This window comes from Caloenas nicobarica, chromosome 1 (genome assembly GCF_036013445.1).
Source record: "Caloenas nicobarica isolate bCalNic1 chromosome 1, bCalNic1.hap1, whole genome shotgun sequence".
Lineage (NCBI taxonomy): Eukaryota > Metazoa > Chordata > Aves > Columbiformes > Columbidae > Caloenas > Caloenas nicobarica.
Window position 1 is genome coordinate 15,636,921 of NC_088245.1, and position 21,787 is coordinate 15,658,707.

The 21,787-nt window shown below is 40.6% G+C and overlaps 1 protein-coding gene across 1 annotated transcript in view; it reads left to right on the plus strand.

Moving 5' to 3' along the window:
* Positions 1 to 21,787, plus strand: part of PRKAR2B (protein kinase cAMP-dependent type II regulatory subunit beta) — an 87,502-nt gene that overhangs the window by 51,318 nt on the left and 14,397 nt on the right. The window contains exons 3-4 of the mRNA XM_065640414.1: positions 13,764 to 13,816; positions 14,966 to 15,049. Coding sequence (XP_065496486.1) covers positions 13,764 to 13,816; positions 14,966 to 15,049 — 137 coding nt within the window. The remainder of the gene's footprint in view (positions 1 to 13,763; positions 13,817 to 14,965; positions 15,050 to 21,787) is intronic.

The following is a 21,787-nucleotide window of genomic DNA, read 5'->3' on the forward strand; positions in this document are numbered from 1 at the left end:
TTATTCCCTCTAAGTTTTACGTCTAAAAGAACATTCTGTTACAAATGACTGTTTTGGCTGAAGAAGCTAGATGCCGCTCTGTCTTACCCTAAGCATTCATTTATTCTTTTTTGATATTTAACAGAGTTGTTGCTGAAGAGCATCTGTAGGTACTTCCTTTCATGGGAAAAAACGACTGAACTGTAAGCCTGAATTCTAGCACCCCCAAAGTGAGATGTTAACTGTTCAACTTGTGCCGCAATTCTAGGAGCTTTTCTGAAAAGTGGTCACCTGGAATACGTGATTTCCTAGGGTATAGGTTTCAGTAAATGTAAGGTAACTAGCTCAGGTTAGGATTTTATTTTTTTCCCCTCCAAATTTGAAGGAATTGTAGTTTACAGAGCAGGTATGTGTTGCTATCTGTCCTCTCATGAAGTAAAAATATAAATAAAAATCTTTCCACCCTTTCAGTAAGAATAATTTCATATGTATATTATTTCCGTGGAAGTCTGGATCTGATTTGCATGTATAGCTGATCAAGAGGAAGTAGAGTTAGAAGCATGAATTTTATGTTTAGTTTTCAAAATGGCAAGTCCACTTTTGTTCTGACGTTTTCTGTTGTGGATTCAGTTGCTGAGAGCGTTGCTGCATTTGCACTCGTGAGCTTTCTCCTGTTGTCGGACAGTTGCATTTTCTGCTGAAACAGTGCAAGGTTGTGGTTGTGCAGGGGAACGCAAGAGCTGCTCACAGTGGAGGTCCTGCATATGAGGGTAAGAGACTACGAGTTGAGGTTTGTGTAAAATGAGGAACTCTGAGGAAAATGGGGAGTACTGGAACAGGGACTGGAATACAGCAGCAAATGGTTGTGGAGATGTGGTCAGCTTTTTCCAAGATAGTGCAACATAATTATTGGAGATTTGTTGCAGAAGTCTGGAGGCCATTCATGCATGGATCACTTTGGTCCCTCATTAAGTGGAAAGAGCAAAGTCTTTCTTGGTCAGCCGCAGGTGGGCGAGCATGCTTTTGCCATCCCGGCTGTTTGGGTGTGGAGTGGACTGGGAAGTCCAAAACAACCGTCTCCACAGTCTGAGGCTGTTTGAGGTCATGTTGCCAGGTGTTCCACAATGGTCTTCTCCTGCATACTTTATGTCAGTTTTCCTGGGTTCAACCTTAGCCAGCTTATCTTCAAGTGTAATGTGGTTTCAAGTAAGTACTGAGAAAACAGAGTTAAGTGGTGACGACCAGCATGAAAGAGTGATACAACTTGGAGTGTCCTACATGTGTTGATAACACCTTATCCAGCCTTTCTGCATCCTCTTATAATAGTATAAAACAAGAGGGAGCAAAACACTGTGGAAATCTGGAAGATCCATAGGTAGAAGAAGAAATAAAACTGGTTTTACAATATGCAGGAAAAAGCTAGATTCGCATCAGGTTTTGTGTTCACCCATTTAGTCTCTTGAATACAGTAGTATTTAGTTCATAATGGCACCAAATGTGTATGTGTGGGAGGGGTGGAGGGTGTTTAGAAAGCTGGGAATAAAGATGTGATTTTTCAGTTGAGTACACTGTCTGCATTTACCTTTGGCTAAGGACTTTCTGAGAATATTAGTTCCAAATAGTAACAGCTCGTTAGCTGAATGAGTGGAGTTGGTGGGGGTTTTTTTTAGAAAAAAGATTAACTAGTTCTGTGATGATGCCTTCTTTCTTGTTCTGAGTGGTAAGTAGCCACACAATTATGGACAACTTCTATTATTAGGGAATATAAATGTTGTAATCTGTGTTCTCAGGGTGATTACAGTCCCACTTCTTCGAAGGATAATATTTGTAGTTCATCTTTTGGCTTGTTATCGTTGTCTGCACCATTACGAATGTAGGTGAATGATTGCTATGTTGGATGCTTGCTTCTTTACCTTAGTGTGTCGTACCAGTATTATTTCATAACTACAGCTTATATTTTGACTATGAAAAAGTAAACCAGCTTATTTCATAGTCATGATTTGTCTTCTAAACTTCCTTTGGCTATCTAAAGAGAATCCTGTCAGCAAAAAGACTTAAAGGGATTTTCTGGAATTGTTGAGAAACCAGATGTTCAAAATCAACGTTTTCAAAACTTGGCAGAAATATTTTCCATAATGTTTTTTGTCTACCTGTCTTCCTGTTTTATCTGGAACCTGTTTAGTAAATTTGGTTTATCATATTTCTTATATAGAGGATTATGTGAGCGTGGCTTACCCATTCAGTCAAAGCCAACACACCTAAAATCAGCATGCTAAAATTCCAGGAGATAAGCTCCTTTAGCTTATTACTGCATTTCATTTTGCTGAACAGCCTGGGCCCAGGAGGAAGGAAGAGCATCTCATTACAGAGTATTTTGTAATGTAGAATGTAGGGCATTTCTGAAAATGGGTTCAGGCTTCCTTCCCTTGGTCCCACAGCTGTGAAAAGCAAAGGTAAATTTGCTATAGCAACCATTCTTTTAAAAGGATGACTCCGCCTCTTTTTTTAGGTGCCTGTCCTCAGTTTGCTATTCTGAATCTTGTACAGATGCAGGGTTTTCTGTGAAGCCTGTTGAGATTGAATTTTGCACTCCCTTAGCTGCCTAGACCAAGTCTACCCTGTACATTGGAACACTGGTTGTGACACGTGCCTCTGAGGGACTCTTGTAATGACGACTTAATTAGATGCCATTCCAAATACTCCTAGGAGTATTCTGGATTTAGTATTATCTGTACCTTCCTCATCGTGCTCAATGATCGATCATACTGCTATTGGCAGATTTCTCACCTTTCTCGTCTTGGGCAAATCAGTCCACGGCCAGGACACTGAGCTTGTCAGAGTTTGGATTTTGTCCCTCACCTCCCTGCAGTCACTCTTTGCATGAGTCTTTGGCTTGGAGGTCACCTTCTCTTGTCTGCCCTTAATCTACATTTTTTTCTGTTTTCTTGAATGCTTTTTTATCTCTACATATCCAGTTATCAGTGATTATTTTCTTCGTGTGTCACTCATAACCATTTTCTTTCTTACTACATCCTTCCTTTAGCTATCAAGATCTTGTGTTAGTCTTTAAAACACTGGCATATAAAGTAACCAAAAATATGCGGTTCTATAAAATAGCCACCTTTTTGTTTCGTTAGCCTTTGTTACTCTTTGCAGATCTGTAACACTGGTCCCTCTCCCTTCTCCCTGTTCTAGTCCAGTTAAATCAGAGTGGTGCTCAGCTGTTTTACTTGGTGACCTGCTGGCAGACCTCAGTTCTGCTGTTTGTTTTCCTCTCTTGAATTCTGTGTTTCTCAATGCTTTTCTGGGTTCTACTCCTACTTTTCCAAATGCTCCTTTACACAGCATAGGTGCTTCCCCTTCTTCTCCAGAATGTTAGTGCCTTGGAGAAGAGCATCTTTCGCCTCTTCCCCTTCTGTATGTCCTTACTTACCTTATTGTGGTGGGTTGACCCTGGCTGGACACCAGGTGCCCACCAAAGCTGCTCTGCCGCTCCCCTCCTCAGCTGGACAGGGAGAAAGAAAATATAAGGAAAGTCTTGTGGTTCAAGATAAGGACAGGAAGAGATCACTCAGCAATTACCTTCACAGGCAAAACAGACTCGACTTGGGGAAATGGACTTATTACAAATCAAATCAGAGTAGGAAAATGAGAAATAAAACCAGATCTTAAAAGCATGTTCCTCACACCCCTCCTTTCTTCTTGGTTTTAACTTTATTCCCAATTTTTTCTACCTCCTCCCCCAGAATGGCACAGGGAGATGATTGTGGTCAGTTCATCACACGTTGTCTCTGCTGTTCCTTCCTTCCCACACTCTTCCCCTGCTCCAGCGTGGGGTCCTTGCCGTGACAGAACTTCTCCAGTGTGAGTCCATCCCATGGGCTGCAGTTCTTCATGAGCTGCTCCAGCGTGGAGTCCCTTCCACAGAGTGCAGCCCTTCAGGAGCAGCCTGCTCCAGCCTGGGTCCCCCTGGGGTCACAAGTCCTGCCAGCAAACCTGCTCCAGCCCGGGCTCCTCTCTCCACAGGGTCAGAGGTCCTGCCAGGACCCCGCTCCAGCGTGGGCTTCCCATGGGGTCACAGCCTCCTTTGGGCATCCACCTGCTCTGACGTGGGGCCCCCACAGGCTGCAGGTGGAAATCTGCTCCGCCGTGGACCTCCAAGGGCTGCAGGGTGACAGCCGGCCTCACCATGGGCTGCACCGCGGGCTGCAGGGGAATCCCTGCTGCACAGCCTGGAGCACCTTCTCCCCTCCTTCTTCACTGGCCTTGGTGGCTGCAGAGTTGCTGCTCTCACATATCTTCATTCCTCTCTTCTGGCTGCTGCCTTTCCCAGCAGGTTTTTTTCCCCCCTTCTTAAATACATTATCCCAGAGGTGCTACCACCATTGCTGATGGCTCAGCCTTGGCCAGCGGCAGGTCCATCTTGCAGCCGGCTGGCATTGGATCTATCGGACATGGGAGAAGCTTCTGGCATCTTCTTACAGAAGCCATCCCTGTAGCCCCCCCCACTATTAAAACCTGACCACACAAACCCAATACGCTTATTTACTTTTATGATTTTAGCATTTTCTCTTTTTTTTTTTTTTTTTGGTGCAAATAATTCCCGGTTCTTTGTACCCACCCTGTTTTATGTCTGACTCATTCTTCTCATTCTTACATCTCACCTTCAAAGTTTTCTCAAACTCCAAAATTCGAGTACTTCCTTATCTGGCATTTCTCACTACTTGTATTTTTCTATTTTTCTCCCATATTCTTTCTTTTTTTTTTTTGTTCTGTTGAATTAATAGTTCCATGTCTTACTCTGCTAGGTTTGTAAGTTCAGTGGTGTCTTTCTGCACACATATTTCATATTTAGCCCATCATTAAAAATAATTATTTTTAATAATTAAGCCCCAAATACACATATTTCATTTAACAACCAAAACTAATGCCTCCTTTTTCAGATATTATGCAAGATTGAGGGCAATACATGAGTGGACAAACCAAAGGAGAGACTAAAAGAGATTAATGGGTAATAAATTAATTCAAATGTCTATTTATGTTTCCTCTTTATGGTAGTCAATATGTATAATTTTCCATAAAGTTTGAAAAATTTGGCTATGGTCGTTTTTCAAGAAGTGGCTAAATATGCTATTGACGACTTTAATGTGTCTTCAAATGTATTAGAACTCATCTAAATAGTTTCTTATTGAAGTTTACATAGTTTAGTAAAAATCAACGGCAACTCTTTTATAATTTTTGGCTGTATTATATGAAACCTGACGTGACGTACAGTATAAATTACAAACACACTCAGACTAGACAGGTAATTCATTTTGGGTAAGAACAAGCTGCTGTTGTAGTTTATTGCATTGTTTATAGTTTCTTTAAACTGTACTACTATGTTACTAGTTTAAAAATGCAAATATGTACATCTCAGGTTGCAGGCTCTGGAGATGAACAGTTGTAGCTTCAATTTTTAAAATGTTTGTAGCAAATCAGGTTTCAAAGCTGTTTGGTATTTGAGATGTATTCAGAATACTGAAAAGTATTTTGACGTAAAATAATTAAATCTGATTGTAAAGAGCACATACAAAATAGGCAAAAAGATTAGGTTGCATTGTTCAGAATATGTTTTCTTAATAGCTGCAATTTATCTTTACTCACTTTCTATGTAAGGATGAGTTTTCTAGTGGGAAAACAATGTACACCCTCTGAAATCTTTCTGATGCTGTCTTTTCAATAAGAAAAAAAGCTGTAGTTGATGGCCGTGAAGTACTAAATATGGGAGGAAGAGCTGGGGGCAGTTCTGTTTTTATCTTGTAGTATTAGCAAATATAAAGTGGAAATGTATGCAAAGAGCACTGTGTCTGCTCAGACTTGGTCAAATATTTGTGCATATTTCAGATATGTCCCAAAAAACACACTGTAGCATTGTGAGCTGCTTGGACTCCTATGAGAATGAGAACAGAAGGTTACACAAGTCAACATCAGAGTACAGTATGTTGCTATATGTTATGCTACTCCATATGCTATATTGGGTAAGCTTATAGAGTAGGTAGTATAGTATGTGGTATATACTGGCAAACTCTTTTAGTGGAAGTGCATTTTACTTTTGTAATTATTTTATTGTTTGATAGCTACCTGTAGTGTTCTGGACACTGTAATGTGTGTTTGTGCTGGTTTTCGCCAGCCAGCCAGATGAAGTCAAGCATGTCCTGAGAAGCCAAGTAAAACTGTCTCCTACCATCAGCCAGAAGCCTGGTTGGTTTTTTTTAGCTCCATCTTGACAAATTACACAATTATAGAAAGAACTGAAATAGGACTAGAAAAAGGACTAAGTACTATGTAAGTCCTTAGGGAAATTCTGTTAAAGCCTCTTTCTGCTTCCCTATTTAAAAAACAGGGAAGTCTTTTCAGCTCCTTGCGGTGAAGTTGGAACACACTGTTTCTGTGGAGAAGCCTATTTAGCGATTCACACCGCTGTGATTTCAGGGAAGAGTGTACATCTCTGACCCAGCGAGGAACGCGCTGGCTGCGATGCAGCATGCTTTGACCTCTGGAGTACAGGAGGTTACTGCTGTCTAACACGTCGCAATTTTCACTGTTAAATACCAAATAACATGTGCCCACATGTGAATAAATCACTTGGGATAAAGTTATCCAAAAATGTCTTGTGTGGGCAATCATGTTTCTTCAAATAGGCTTTCATAGTGTTCAGTACCATCTTGATGAAATCCCTGCTTCAGAGTGAGGATGGGTGAAATATGAATAAACCTCATGTGCACTCTTGAATGGGGAATCATTGGAAGGTTCTGTGACTCACTGTTGGCACGGACCTCATTCAAGATGCTACATGTTATATTAGGCTCTTCACGTTACTCAGAAATGCTGGAGGAAATATCTTGAAGTTTGACTAATTAGAAATAGCATTGGTAGCAGATGGACAAGAGAAAATGCTGCGTAAAAGTTGATTGTGGGAGTGTTTGATTTCTTGCAAGCACGTAGTGCAGGCTGGGCAAAGTCTTCCAACTCCAGGAAAAGGTTCTGGCATTAAGCTGCGTAGCTGAGCACAAACTCAGTATTTGGTACGTGTTCGTGACTATCAGGCAACCTTTGGACAATTTCAGTCTATATGCTGAAAGCCAGAGGGGATAACTGTCCTTCATGAGCAGCTGATCTTGAAACAGACTGTCTTGGCTGTGCTCCCAAGACTGATTCAGTCAGCCCCCACCTGATGAACTGTAGGCCACCTTCCAGATAATTAAGAGGAAACAAGCTGCCTGGATTTTATTCAGTTTTGGATTTTTAGGCTGGTGTCCTGAGCACTTAGTCATTTATGTGAGGTAGTGGACCACTCAAAAGTCGCTACCCCATAAATCTGGTAGATTAGAGGAGAATTTCTTCAATTTTGGGTTTGTTGCATCTGAGGAAATCTCAAGAATATTCATGTCTGTGTGATTGCCAGACCTTTTTTTTCCCTGAGCATACATACTTTATTCCAGTTTGGATAGCATTTGTAATGTTCTATGTCTAATATAGTAATAACACAGAATTGCAAGCTATCAGACATTCTGTGTATTAATTTGCCTAATAACGCTTAAATAAAGTTTCAGTTTAGTGACCCTATCAGGCGTAGGCGTTTCACAGATGCTTTCTTTTTGACAGTATCATGGGAAATGATAGCCCCAGCGATCATGCTTTGTTCCAAACTAGCTTATATTTGAAGTAAACTTAACTCCTTGAAATAGTCTCAGAGTTTTGCACAAATGGATCTCAGCAGCAGAGCTGCGTGGAATCAGATAATTTTTTTCTCATCTCTTTGTGTGCTCAGATAGAGGGGAAAGCTGATCTCCATTTCTGGGTTGTTCTTCAGTCCTTAAGTTTACTTAGAGCTCTTCAATCTCATCTTCCATGTGATCCTGTCACAACCAGGTCTAGAAATATTATGAGACTTGGTAGTTGTAAGCATCAGAGACCATGACCAGTTATTTCTAATTGCTGCCATCACACAGGGTTGCTTTTGTTTAAAGAAAAACTACTTACACTTTTGGGATTTTGGGGTGCAGGGCTCTCTTACCAGTTCATCCCGTAGTGGTAAGAATTGGTGAGATGTTGAAAATAGGCATAGCTGTCGTGGTTAGGGATGTTGTTTGGAACATGTGGCATGCTGGCGGAGCTGCAGGGCTTGGAGGTGGTTGATTTTCATGCTCCAGCCGGATTAGTCCTGCTGGCAAAAAACTGTGCTCTTGATTTGTCCTGAATGGGATGAAGAAATGTCTCCACAGCTCTTTTTTTGCTTTATGACTTGAAGGTTCTGTATTTTAGAAAAGGTACACACATACTGATTTTTTTTCCAGCCATGTTTTGAGTATAATACATTATTTTATGACTATATATGGATTTTCATTCATTTCGTTATTGATAGCTTCTTATTTCCTGATGCATCAAGGGAATAGATAGAGCATGACTTACATTTTTGGTGATCTGACAATTACTAACTGTATGTTAATTTTCATTTTAGAATTCATTCATATCTGAAGTGACTGTATTTCTGGTTTTGAATATAAAACATATTTACTAGCTGAAAACCAGAAAATTGACTTTACTTGGAGTGATGAGTTAGAAATTATAAAAGCTTACCTCTTCTTGCTGACAAAGCACTCCATCTGGAGTTGTGTGCAGTTTTCAGCACGTGTATTTTAATAATGCACTGCCATTTGACAATTCAGACTTTTCTTACAAATTTGGGCTTGTTTGTGTCCATCTTGGGAAATTATATGTGAAATGTAACCATCAGCTGGAAAAACTCAATAAGAATAGTTTCACTTAGTTGAGCTTGGCAACCAGTGGAGCAATATGTACGGTGTTTGTATCACTCTTTTTCAATACCATAATTATGCATGGGATTAAATAGGTCCCTAAGAATGGTATTAGGACTACGTTTTGAGCAATGATGTGAGTATTGCATTCAGCAGCAACATGTAGCAAAATGTGGCAGGGCGTTTGAGCATGAGGAAGTCACCATGTACTGTGCTATGTCAGGAGTGTGGAGTGAGCTGGACAGATAGAAAAATAAAATACTGAACACTATGAGCGTTGCAGCCACCAGCAGTGCACTTACGGAATCATAGAATGGTTCAAAATAATTAATGTACATGGTGCCAGTCAAGCCTTAGACAAAAGGAATGGGGAGCACAGACTGTCTCCCTGGAATACACAAAAAGAATAAAGAATTTCTGCTATTGCATGAGCAACCCGCCATCATCATCAAATGATGAATTTCTTTGTTTTCCAAGAAATATGAACTAAATGGAGAAGTGCGGAAACCAGTCTTGCAGGTTGTTGTAACTAACAGGACTCATTTCAAGAGGGAAAGGGTTTATCTCAGCCAATGACCCACATTTTAGATTAATCTCATCTTAATCTGGACATGTAATACAGGTCAGGTGAATCATTTTGTACATGTGCCCGTTTCTCTCCGTTGACTTTAATTGGAATCCAGGTGACTTCTGCAGATATGGTTCTATACATAAGAGGCATCTTAGTTTTAGATGTTTTATGTCATTAGGATTCTCATGTGTGAAACCACCAGCGTTCATGTCATGAAATTCAGTCGGCCGTAGTAATGTCAGAAACTGTATTTCAAGAACAGAAGTAAAACCTATCAAGTTTTTCCCTGACACATCTATTGCTGCACACTTAGCAATTAATGTTACTGGACTATAAAGTCTGCAGGACAGACCGCTGCAGTAAGCAAGGAAGGGAAGGAAATTCCATATTTAAAACACAGAGCCACAGACTGGTATAATATTTGTGGCCCAAATGAAAATTGCATCCATCTGTGATTATGGCAAAAAGATAAGCCAAGGCAAAGTACAGAATTGTAACCAGAAGAGTAAGCTTCTCATCACAGATGATAAGAATAAATCATTTTAAAATTTGGACAGAAAGGCAGTAGCCAGGAGAAACTGCAGTTCTTAAATATATTGTCCATAATCAGTGATAAAGAAGAAGTATTTATTGAAGGCACCTGCTGATAATAGTCACTGAGACTGACTTGAAATGAGCTTCTAGCAGAGAAGGGTGAAGTTGGAGCAGAGACACCAGATGACACAGACACCTCAGGAACACGCTCTGTTTCTGAACTGATCCTGCTTTGGGCTCTGTGAAAGGGACTGATAACGTGATTCAGGGTGGGCACGTATGAGGCTAAATTCAGTTTATTTCATGTGGTCTGGCAGGCTGTTAAATGTTCAGCCAGGCTTTCTGAGACCTGTCAATTCTGGGATGAAAACGTCAAAGCTATTAAATTAATTTCCTGTTTTGTGTAATTTTTTTCATGTAGAGGTTTTATCGGGGGCGAGGACAGGATGTAACTGTACCTCAGGCTGAGACGGACTATTCGTACCCCCAGCAGCACACTGTACTGTAATATGGATTTGTTGACTCCCATGTACATACATGCACTTGGGCGCAGAGACTGATACCAACTCAAAGTAGAGATTTACAGTATGATGGGCCATGGTGCTTACTTGCTGTGTTATTGTTGTTGCTATTTAAATAAAATCTCCTAAAGTTTATTTCAGAGAAGACTGAAGTAACTATAGTACCACAAAACAGTTGGTAGGAACATTCTGTTTATGTAGAGGTAAAATATTATAGTTGTTCAACAGATTGCAGACTTCCTTTTGTGGGCATTTGTAATTATTTGGGACCAAATCCAGTTCCTAGTAAACTTGGTAGGAATCTTTTGGTCAGTTCCAGAGGGACTTCTATCAAGTGTCTTTTTCTGAAGATGCCAAGTTTTATAAAGTTGATATTTTAGTGTTTTCCAGGTGCCTCATATGGTGAGGACCAAGGCTTCTTTGGGACTCTGCATAATATGTGCAATGATATGTTTTGCCATTAAATCATCTTAATGATCCAGGGGGATTGGACTAGATGATCTTTTGAGGTTCCTTCCAATCCCTAACATTCTGTGATTCTGTAATTGGGTGGGATAATGAGGACATTAATGGGTCTAGCTGGTCACTACTTTAGAGTTTGTTTGTATAATAACATAGGAAATGTGGGGAATAAACAAGAGGACCTGGAATCTTGATCCATGAGTGACAATGTGACTGAACCAGCACAGCAAAGACACGTGGGAGGACAGGGAGGAGGATGAGGCTTTTTCTGTTGTGTATCGGGTTCAGACACTTGTGCAGTGACCCTGCTGTAGGAGGGGTTGGACATTCTGGTGCTCTGTGAGTAATACTAAAGGGGAAGAACTTGTGGGCTCCATCGTTACACAGGCATTGCACAGACCACCAAACGGATCAGGTAGGTGGGGATTTTTATTGGCAGAGTACAGGGGATGGTGATGATGGGAGATTTCAATTAATCAATCAATCAATCATCTGTTGGAAACCAATAAAGGAGAATACCAGCTGCCCAACATGTTTTGCAATGCGCTTAGCACCAAATTTTGAGATGGTGGGAAAAGCAATTGAAGGGGAAGCTATTCTATTCAATACCAACTCTAAGGGAGAAATTGTTCAAGAATAGGGAGAGAAAAGGTGGCTTGAGTAATAACCCTGGCATAACAGAGCTTACAGATTTTGAGAGGGGAAAGTGGCTGAGTAAAAGAATCAGAACAAGTTTCAAGGGGGTATGAGAGGACTGTGGGCATAATCTCTTTGGAAAAGAGTCTGGAGAAAAGTTGTTGAAGGAATCGGTTGTTCCTTAAAGAGAAAAAATGCAAATTGAGGCAGCACAGGAGAAGGACAAAAAGCATAGGAAAATAAATCTGTCTAAAACATAAGCAACTTATTTATATCAAGTACAAGAAGGAAGCACGTAGAAAATTAAAACTAGGTTGGATTATTCAGAACAAGTGCAAAATAATAGCAAAAGATGGGGGGGGGGGGGTGGGGGCGGAAATCAAAGAGGCCAAGGCCAAAAAATGTGAACAAGAAAAGTCTGTGTACAAGAATGAACATGAAGAGTAACAGAAATTGTTCTGGAAGTATATTTCTGGTGAGAGCATGTTCCAGGAAGGTGTTGCTCTGCTGCTTAACAGAAGCACATCAGTCTTCACTAGTGGTAGTAAGAGCATATGGAAAACTCAGCCTAGAATAGAGAAAGGACACATCAGAGAGTACTTAACCTGTTAGGTGTTCCCTGGTTAGCTGTGCCTGAGACACGTTATACTTGGAACCTGGAAGAACTGGCTAAATCAGTCTCAGCCCTGTTAGCGTTTACCATTGAGAATCTGAAGAAGAAAAATGAGAGAGTGTGAAAAAATAGAAAAGCCTTAAAATAGTGGCGGAGCTATGGAGAGAAGAGGCTTATCACAGATTTACAAATCAGTTTTGTTCCTGAAGAAATTATAGACAAATATTCAAACGTTTTGTAAGTACCTGGAGGAAAGCAACAAACAGTAATCAGCATGGGTTTGTTGGAACTATCAAATACCTGATAACAAGAGATTAAAATTTGTGGATAAAAGAAAAGAAGCAGATGTCCTACATTTTCATTTTAAGTAAGTTTTGAATGCTGTCTCACAAAACTCCCTGATAAACAAGCTCGGGAGCATCAAGCAGTGTCTTAAAGTAAGTTGCGTGGGACACAGCTGCAAAACTGGGTGGATAAGGTAACCTCCAAGCAGCTGCTGCTGTTTCACTGCCATGTGTGTATTCCACAAGAGTTTATTTTAGAGATTGTTGTACTTCTTTAGTAATAATCTGGATTATGTATTAGAGAATATGCTTATTAAATTTGCAATTGTCACAAAATTGAGAGTGGATTGGAAGGGTGCTGGAGAACAAGGCTAGAATTGAAAATGATCTTGGCATGTTGGAGGAATGGCTTTGGGAATAAGGTAACATTAATATTTAATAGGTGCAAGTGCGTAGTGCTACGCTTGGGCAGAATAGCCATATACAGGACACAGGACAGCTAGGTAACCAGTGGGTTTTGAAAATGATACATAAGTCATTAAGATTACATGAGTAAACATAAGCTATTGTGAAAAAGGTGTGGATGGATGAAAAAGACATATAGCTTGCAAAATGTGTGGAATAATTCATCTGTCGTACTCAGTACTCTGCTCAAATACTGGGTCCAGTTTTAAGCATCACATGTCAATAATGATAGTGCTAATTGGAGGGACTTCAGAGAATGGCAATGGGGATAGTTAGACAGCTGAAAAACATGACTTGTGTGGAAAAAAATGAAGAACCAGTATTATTTACCTTAAAAAGTAAAATATAGGTAGGAGAGAAAAGTTTTCCAGTATGGAAAACAAAAAAAAGTACCCAACCAAAGAAAAAAAACAAAACACACCAAAAACCACAAATTAAACCAAACAAAACGCAAAACCAATTAAAAAACCACAACCAAAACAACAACAAAAAATGCCAAAAAAACCCCCACCAACAGCCCCCAGATCACCTTGAACTTACACAGATGAAGGATTTCTGCCTCCAGTGTGGAAAACTTAAATTCTAACAAGAAAGGATGTTTAGCCATCAGGAGGAAAAAAAAATAGTAAGATAAGATCACTTAGAACAGGTTAGGTGGAAGATTAGAGGTCCTTTAAAATACAGAAAACTGTCCGAACCGATACAAGTGTAGCTTTGTTTCACCCGCATATTGGAGATGACCTGCTACGGACCCTGTCAGCAGTATCTTCTGTGGTTCTCCATTGAGTGTGTTACATTACTGTGTATTATTCCTGTGCCACACAATGCATTTCTGTTGTGTAAATTTTGTGAAACATTATTGTACTTTGAATTAAGATTATACTTCTTTTATTTCAGTGTGTGCAGAAGCTTACAATCCTGATGAGGAAGAGGACGACGCAGAATCTAGGGTATTTAATACTTTGATTCAAATACTCATTTTTTTAGTTCTCAGGCATCCAATTTAGGAAGAAAAATGTAACCAGCTTTACCATTCCTTTCTAAAAGCATCCTTATTATAATGTACTTTAAATAATCTTTTGGGTTGTCATGCTAAGGGAACATTTAAACATTCTCTGTAATAGTCACCTCTGTAGAACCTGACGTGAGTATTATTCAAAATTACCACACCTTTGATATATGGTCTGTTAAGGAAAAATTTCTGTGCAATTATATTTGCCCAGAGAGCACCTGCTCCTAAAAGTACTTACTTGGTGTCCTCATAACCTTGAAGTGGTTTCCTCAATATTCTAGTATTTTTCATAAGGCAGAAAAAAGGTAAATTATAAAATCACTAAGATTTTCAGATGTACAGTGCAATAAGTACTGAACTATATTTAGTTTTTTAACTTATGTCACCCTTTTAAAGGCATTTACTTAGCTTTAATATGAAATAGCATAAGTATGACTTTTACGACAAATTTAAATGTTTATATTCTACCTAATTTCTGACTTGTAAAACTTTCAAAAAGGTTATCCTACAGTATCACAGCTTTGAAACCTGGCATACCTTTTTAAGCATGTGAGTTGAAGGAACAACTTGATTGATCCATTAAGCAGACACTGGTAATTTAGTAAATCTCTGGCTCACTCAGATAGTGCCAAGTTTGTTGTTTACTTTGCGGAACTTCTGATATAGGTTTAACGTAGATATTATTTCACAAAATAGTCTTTGGGAAGTAGTCATGGCAAAGGGCTAAATGTAACAGTGGTGCTTTTTGTAAAACATGCATGCTCCAAATTTGATTAGAGAGTAGTGGAGAAATAGTTTATGCAGCAATAGTTCAGATCAAGGTATCCAGAATGGCTTGCAGAAATGAACTGGATTCTACAAATGTAAAGATCTTGTTAGCTTAAATACAGCAGCGCTTCATTTGCTAACACTATGGTGATTTAATGTTATCGTTGAGTGTTCATTCAAATCCTGAAGGTTTTGAAATCAAAGTGTTATGAAGCTTGGCCAAAATATTGTCTAAAATGCTTAGCTGAATTAGCTCAGTCCTTCACCTAATGCTGCTACGTGATAACCACTTTAAAGGTTTTTCTATTATGCTCCTCAGATTATTCACCCTAAAACAGATGATCAAAGAAACAGACTGCAGGAGGCGTGCAAGGACATTCTTCTTTTTAAGAACCTAGATCCGGTAAGAGATTCTTTGTAATGAACGACATTTAGCAGTACTGCTAAGAATTAGTTCTCTTGAACTTTTGAACAGAAGTTTGCAGATTTGACTGTTGTACGTTCTTATCTGTGCTTTTTTGACCACCTCACAAACTCCAGAAATGCCATTTTGATAACTGATATGTCATGTATATAGAGCCTCTTGTTCACCACAATGGTAGTCTTGAAGTACATTAAATAAATGTATACATTAATATGTTTGTAAAGTATTGTATTTTCTTATTTTCCTATTTTAAATCTTCTCGCTTTATATTGAAGTATATAAACTCATCAGTTAACTGGAACATTTAGGTTGTTTATTTTTTTTTTCGTCCAAAAGGGTGCTGACTGCTCCATCAAAACCTAAAATTACTCCTAAACTCCACAGTTTAGCTATACATGTAATTGAACAAGCAAATTACCAAATAGAGAGTAAGCGAATGGCAATAGTGATGTGTTTATATCATTATTTCAGCTTAATACAGGTACTGTAAAAACGCCACAAACAATTTTCTTCTGTGCAGCTAATTTCTGTCTGTTGCCTATAAAAAATATTATGGACTTTTAAGAAAGCTTAAATGCAGTGAACGAGTGATCTGGATCAGAGAAAGGTGATAATGCTTCAAAAAGCACTGGGTTGTTTAAGGGAAAAGGCGAGTGTATCAATCAACACATCCACACTGAGGATGGGCTGACTTGCAGCACACCTGCTTTCTCAGGAGAATTGATTTGGTGCTGTCAGGGCAGGGAGCATGGGGAAAGGGAAATAATTATGTAGAGTTTTAAGCATGAGAACAGAAAGTTTTAAATTTGATTCAAGAGGGAGCCAGTGGGAAGACCAGCCTGCCGCTCTGTCTGGAGTCAGGTGCTGTTACAGAGAATGCACACTAATTTGTGCTGCAGGTTTCTCACTCCTGCTTTTGTCAGCACACAGGCTGTTCCCTGAGCCCGGGTGCCTGCTCCCGAGAGGCCCTGAGGAGCAGTGAACCGCAGACCCCCAGCTTTGCAGAACCCTGCAGTTAGAGCTATGGGAGGGCATCAAAAGTCTCACGTAGGTGCTAATAGGTCTGCATTCTTGGGACACTAGGGATCCTGACACAGATTACTTCCTAACTAACACCCTCATGTTGTCTGTTTAATGGGTAGTTAATTAGCTGTTCCACTATACTTGTTGAAGCTCAAGTCACCCAAACATTTGCCCCTTCCACTCCTGAATTATTTTTCTGCATATCTTCAGGGATATAGTAGTTTGTGGGCATTTGCTCTGCATGAGAAATTGGTTTATTATATATCTTCCTTATTGTTGCTGTGTCCTGGCTTGCACTTGGCCAGACCATCGTTACATTAGCCTGCCAATGGCGTTTTGGAGGACCCCTCTTGGTTAGTCTCAAAACATTTCTCTCTTATGAGCCCTGTGACAATGGATTGTCGTGTGCTCCTAGAATCTGCAGTTACATTAATATTGAGCTACTGCTTTCCTGATTCTGGCTTTACGCAGTTTCTTGGTAGTATCTGCTTATAGTATCAATCCTCTGGATGAGATCTGCTTTCTCTTCCAGTGAGAACAAGATCTTCTGTCTAAATCATAGAATAGTTTGGGTTGGAAGGGACATTTAAAGGTCATCTAGTCCACCGTCCCTGCAATGAGCAGGTTCATCTTCAACTTGATTGGATTGCTCAGAGCCCCATCCAGCCTGGCCTGAGATGTTTCCAGGGATGGGGCATCTACCACCTCTCTGGGCAACCTGGGCCAGTATTTCACCACTCTAACTGTAAAAAATTTCTTCCTCATGTCAAGACTGAATCACCCCTCTTTCAGTTTAAAACAGTTACTCCTTGTCCTGTCGTAACAGACCACGCTAAAGTCTGTCCTCATCTTTCTTACAGGCCCCTTTTAAGTACTGAAAGTCCCCATAGGAGAGGTTCTCCAGCTCTCTGATCATATTTTTGGCCTCCTCTGGATCCTCTCCAACAGGTCCATGTCTTTCCTGTACTAAGGTCTCCAAGATGCAGTATTACAGGTGGGGTCTCACCAGAGCAGAGCAGAGGGGCAGAATCACTTCCCTCGACCTTCTGGCCACGTTCCTTTTGATGCATTCCAGGATACAATTGGCCTTCTGGGCTGCAAGTGCACATTGCTGGCTCATGTCCAATCTCTCATCCACCAGCACCCCCGAGTCCTTTTCCTCAGGGCTGCTCTCAATCCCTTCATCCCCCAGCCTTTACTGATGCCGGGAGTTGCTCTGACCAGTGCTGGTTGACCAGACCATGCTGCCTGTCTCATATCACCTCCCTGTCCTCCATGTGCCTTAGCATAGCTTCTAGGAGGATCTGTTCCGTGATCTTCCCAGGCACAGAGGTGAGGCTGACAGGTCGGTAGTTCCCGGGCTCCTCCTTTCTACCTTTTTTAAAAATGGATGTGATGTTTCCCTTTTTCCAGTCACAAGGGACTTCACCTGGCTGCCATGACTTCTCAAATATCATGTAGAGTGTCTTGGCAACTACATCACCCAATTCCCTCAGGACTCTGCAATGCATCGCATCAGGTCCCATAGACTTATGTAGGTTCAGGTTCCCTAAGTGGTCATGAACCTGATCCTCACTTACAGTGGGAGGGACTTTGCTCCCCCAGTCCCTGTCTTGCAGCTCATTTTCACTTGAGACGTGTGGGAAGAGAGCTTGCCTGTGAAGACTGAGGCAAAGAAGTTGTTGAGTACCTCAGCCTTCCCCTTGTCCGTTGTTACCAGTTTACCAGTCTCGCTGATCGGGGCGGATACACTTTGTTTGACCTTCCTTTTCTAATAGTAGACATCAGCCACTTGGTCTGCAGGGCATGGATCTATTGGCTTTGCATCAGCTATATTGTAATGTTGTGTAGACAAAGAGCGTTAAACTGTTCTAGTGTGGGACTTGATATAACTGTTCCAAGGAATATTGAAGGATCACTTCCCCCGTTAGTGGAGATGGTCATCGGACTGTGCTGCTGTCTCAATACCTTATTCCCTTGATGTTTTGAGCTCCTTTTTTACTTTTTGCTTCTGAATCAGTTATTTGTAATTGCTAATAGTTCCCACAGTCTGTTACAGGTGTTTAGCAGAAGACTTCTTAGCGGAGTCCTCCTCGTGTGGAGCTCTGCAATCCAAAGCCTTGAAATCCACTCCTGGGATCTCCCATGTCTTGTTTATTCCCCTTTGCTCAGGATGTCCAGTGGATTAAGAACACTTCCTTCTGCTTTAAACCTGCCACAGACAGTGTTCTGGAAAGTTGAATAAGGTAATTTTTGTAAAGGAGTTTTTCATTTTTCCTCATAAAAGGCATTGGAAAGCTACCGAGTTCTGAAGATAGCAAGGTGATTAAAAAGTAGCCTTCTTCAGTCTGGCTTGCTTCTTCTGTGGAGCCAAGATCTGGAGTCCCCAGGGGACTTCTCCCACTCCTCCTTGTTCTGCTGCGAGGCAGTGACTCAAGAGCTCTGCTGCTGTCATTGCAGTGATTTAGATGTTCCTGTCCTGGCTGTCTTCCTCACCTCTGCCTCTCCAACCAGCAGCACGAGCACACGTGGTGCCAGCTGCTGCAGTTCGCTCTCTGGTGTATTACCAAAAAACCTCCATCTTGGAGGGAGATCGTATCTTCAGCTGCCAAAGCTAAAGTCTCTGGAACAAAAGTCAAGCCCTGTATGGATAGTGTCTCCCGCTCCTGCTCTTGTTTTTTTTTTTCTTGCATTGAACTTCAGCCTCTTTCTGCTACAGTTCTGCGTATGAAAAACATTGTTTCAGAGATCAGTGAGTTAGAGGGGAAGAGACAATGTAAAGTGCTCAATAGCTTTTCCCTGATGGCCTTTTAGCAAGGTGTCAATCACGGTTCCTAGATAGGGCACCACTGAAATACAATATAACAACATGTCTTACAGCATTGATACTGAACGGACTCCACATTTTCTTAAAATTTTATCCCACCCTAACACATCGCATTTTAATTTGAATGGAAGGATAACATACAGATATCATTAAAGCAGAAGGAGAAGTTGCAGTAGTTAGGAGGTGACTTACAGTACTCCTCAGTATTTTAATTAAAGAGTCCTTCTGAACGGACAAGAGCCTTCAAATAAAAGTAAAGAACAGCAGAACCATTTTAATGTGAGATGAAATGAGAGAGAGGAGAAAAAGATAACCTTCAGACTTTGAGACAACGTAGGACTTTCTAAACACACACGACGCTGTCTTGAGCCTGCATTTACCTGGTAGCGGTGTTTGAATATCAGATAGGTAAACTTATGGAGAACTGTCTATAAATATCAATATTTCACATATTGTCTCTGATTGAAAATATAGCATAGTATAAAGGAACATCAGCTATGGTGTAATTCCCCGAGTAGCACTCTATGTTTTAAAAACCAGCTGTTCTAAATTCCTTAAAGTCTGTGAAGTTACCTGAATTTTCTTGAAACTTTCTTTAACTTCGTGGATTGATGAGGATGTGACTGGTCAACTAATATCAGTACAGCAGGGAACTCCTGAGTTAATTCACTTAAATAAAAAGTACTTTTAAAGAATTGATGTGTTAGCATTCTTTTCACCTTTCAGGAGGCTTAATCACTTCCATCTTGTTCCTGTCACTCAATATCAGTTTTACCTAGTGTGTAACAGTATTGAAAAAATCTCTTGAAGAGAAGAATAGGGATTAAAACGTGCATGTGCAACAAGGTGAGGGAGAGAGGTTTTTGCAGAGCTCTTTGGCTACTTTTTTAAGGACCATTTCAGGAAAGAGTCAAGAGAAATTCCAGGAGCAGAACTGTGTGGATGAGTAAATTAGAAGAGAGAAAGGTGCATTCAGATGTTTTTTCTCCTCTCCCCACACTATTAACCTAAACTATGTTAGATTAACCCATTCCTCTTCTAAAGCACCTCTTCCTGTTCTTCTTTCCAGAAAAACCTCTTCCTATTAGACCACAGTATTATTTATGGTTCTTCTTTGATTGCTTGCCATGCCATTGCCAGAGATCCTAGTATTACTTTTGTTCTCCCAGGACTGCCATGGTGTGCCAGGCCACTTGCTCTGGATGCACCCACAAAACATGTTACTACACCTTCTCCTTCGTGCTCCAGCCACTGGAGGTTACTGGCAGTGGAATCAGAAGCTGCATGCCCTCTTTCCCCTCCGCTTCCACTTTGTATAAGCCAGCAAAGAGAAAACAAGATGATGACCAGATGCCTTAGGCTATTACTGAGTATAAGCTCAAAAGCTGCTGTTACTAGAATTTGTCTCTGTTCAGACAAATGACTGTTCTATCACTGGGAGGAATAGCAGCAGCAGCTCATCTAGTGGCCAACATAGCTTTCTACACTTGCTTTTTACAATGCAGTTCAGAGAAGTTATTATTTTGGTTTTGTCTTTTAAGAGGAAACTTTGCTGGGGATGATTAACAACAGGGTATTGGGTTTGGCTGTTGTGGCCCATAGGCCAGTAGTTAAAAAACTGATGAACCTATTATCAGAGTAATGGGGTGGCTCAAGGGACTGGTACCATCAAAGCTGTGCTGCACCCTTGCACTTAAAGTTTGAATCCTTTTGGAAAAATTCACAAGCAGTGTTAGGTCATCTGTCCTCATTCAGGGAAATTTTATTTTGGAGAGCTTTGCCCCGCTGATGCTGTACAGAATATTTCAAATAGGTCTCGACCCTTTTCTAAAAGGTAATAAATTATACATATTCTTCACAAATATGCAAGAGCAATTTCTGGGCATATTGCCACTCATGCACCTGGAGAATTATTACAAGAGAGCACAAATATTGATTAATCAATTAGAATTGATTAACTTGAAGGAAGATGAAAGAAAGCATAATGCAACTGTGTTTTATGAATAGCGGACTTATACTTAAGGCCAAAGCATTCCTTTAAAAGTGCTACTGACAGAATATTCTCATAATGCTCTTACATTCTTAAAAATTTTGATGAAGAATTAGAACTACAACTGTTGAAGCAATTAATGGCAACACACACACACACACATATATATGAGTGAGCCTAGAATGCGTGAACACGTAAATACTCTACCCTCTTAGATGGCACAAAGCTCTCTGCAAACTAATGGATTCCCAAACAATTAGAACTGTACTTAATCTGTTTTTATCCTAGGGCAAAATTAATTCTTACACCAGATCTAGCAAACAGGGATTCTCTCTGCCTTGTCTATTGTATCAGCACTAGTGTGGCCAGCAGGACTAGGGAAGTGTACTGGGCCCTGGTGAGGCTGCACCACAAATCCTGGGGTCAGTTTCGGGCCCATCTTTCCAAGAAAGACATTGAGGTGCTGAAGAGAGTGCAGAGAAGGGCAGCAAAGCTGGTGAGGGGTCTGGAGCACAAGTCTGATGAGGAGCGGCTGAGGGAACTGGGGCTGTTCAGCCTGGAGAACAGGAGGCTGAGGGGAGACCTGTCTACAACTACCTGAAAGGAGGGTGTAGCGAGGTGGGTGTTGGTGTCCCAAGTAACAAGCAATAGGACAAGAGGAAACGGCCTCAAGTTGGGCCAGGGGAGGTTCAGATTAGATATTAGGAACAATTTCTTCACAGAAAGAGTTGTCAGGTATTGGAACAGGCTGCCCAGGGTGGTTGAGTCACCATCCCTGGAGGTGTTTAAAAGATGTTTAGATGAGGTTCTTAGGGACATGGTTTAGAGGTGGACTTGGCAGTGTTAGGTTTATGGTTGGACTTGATGATCTTAAAGG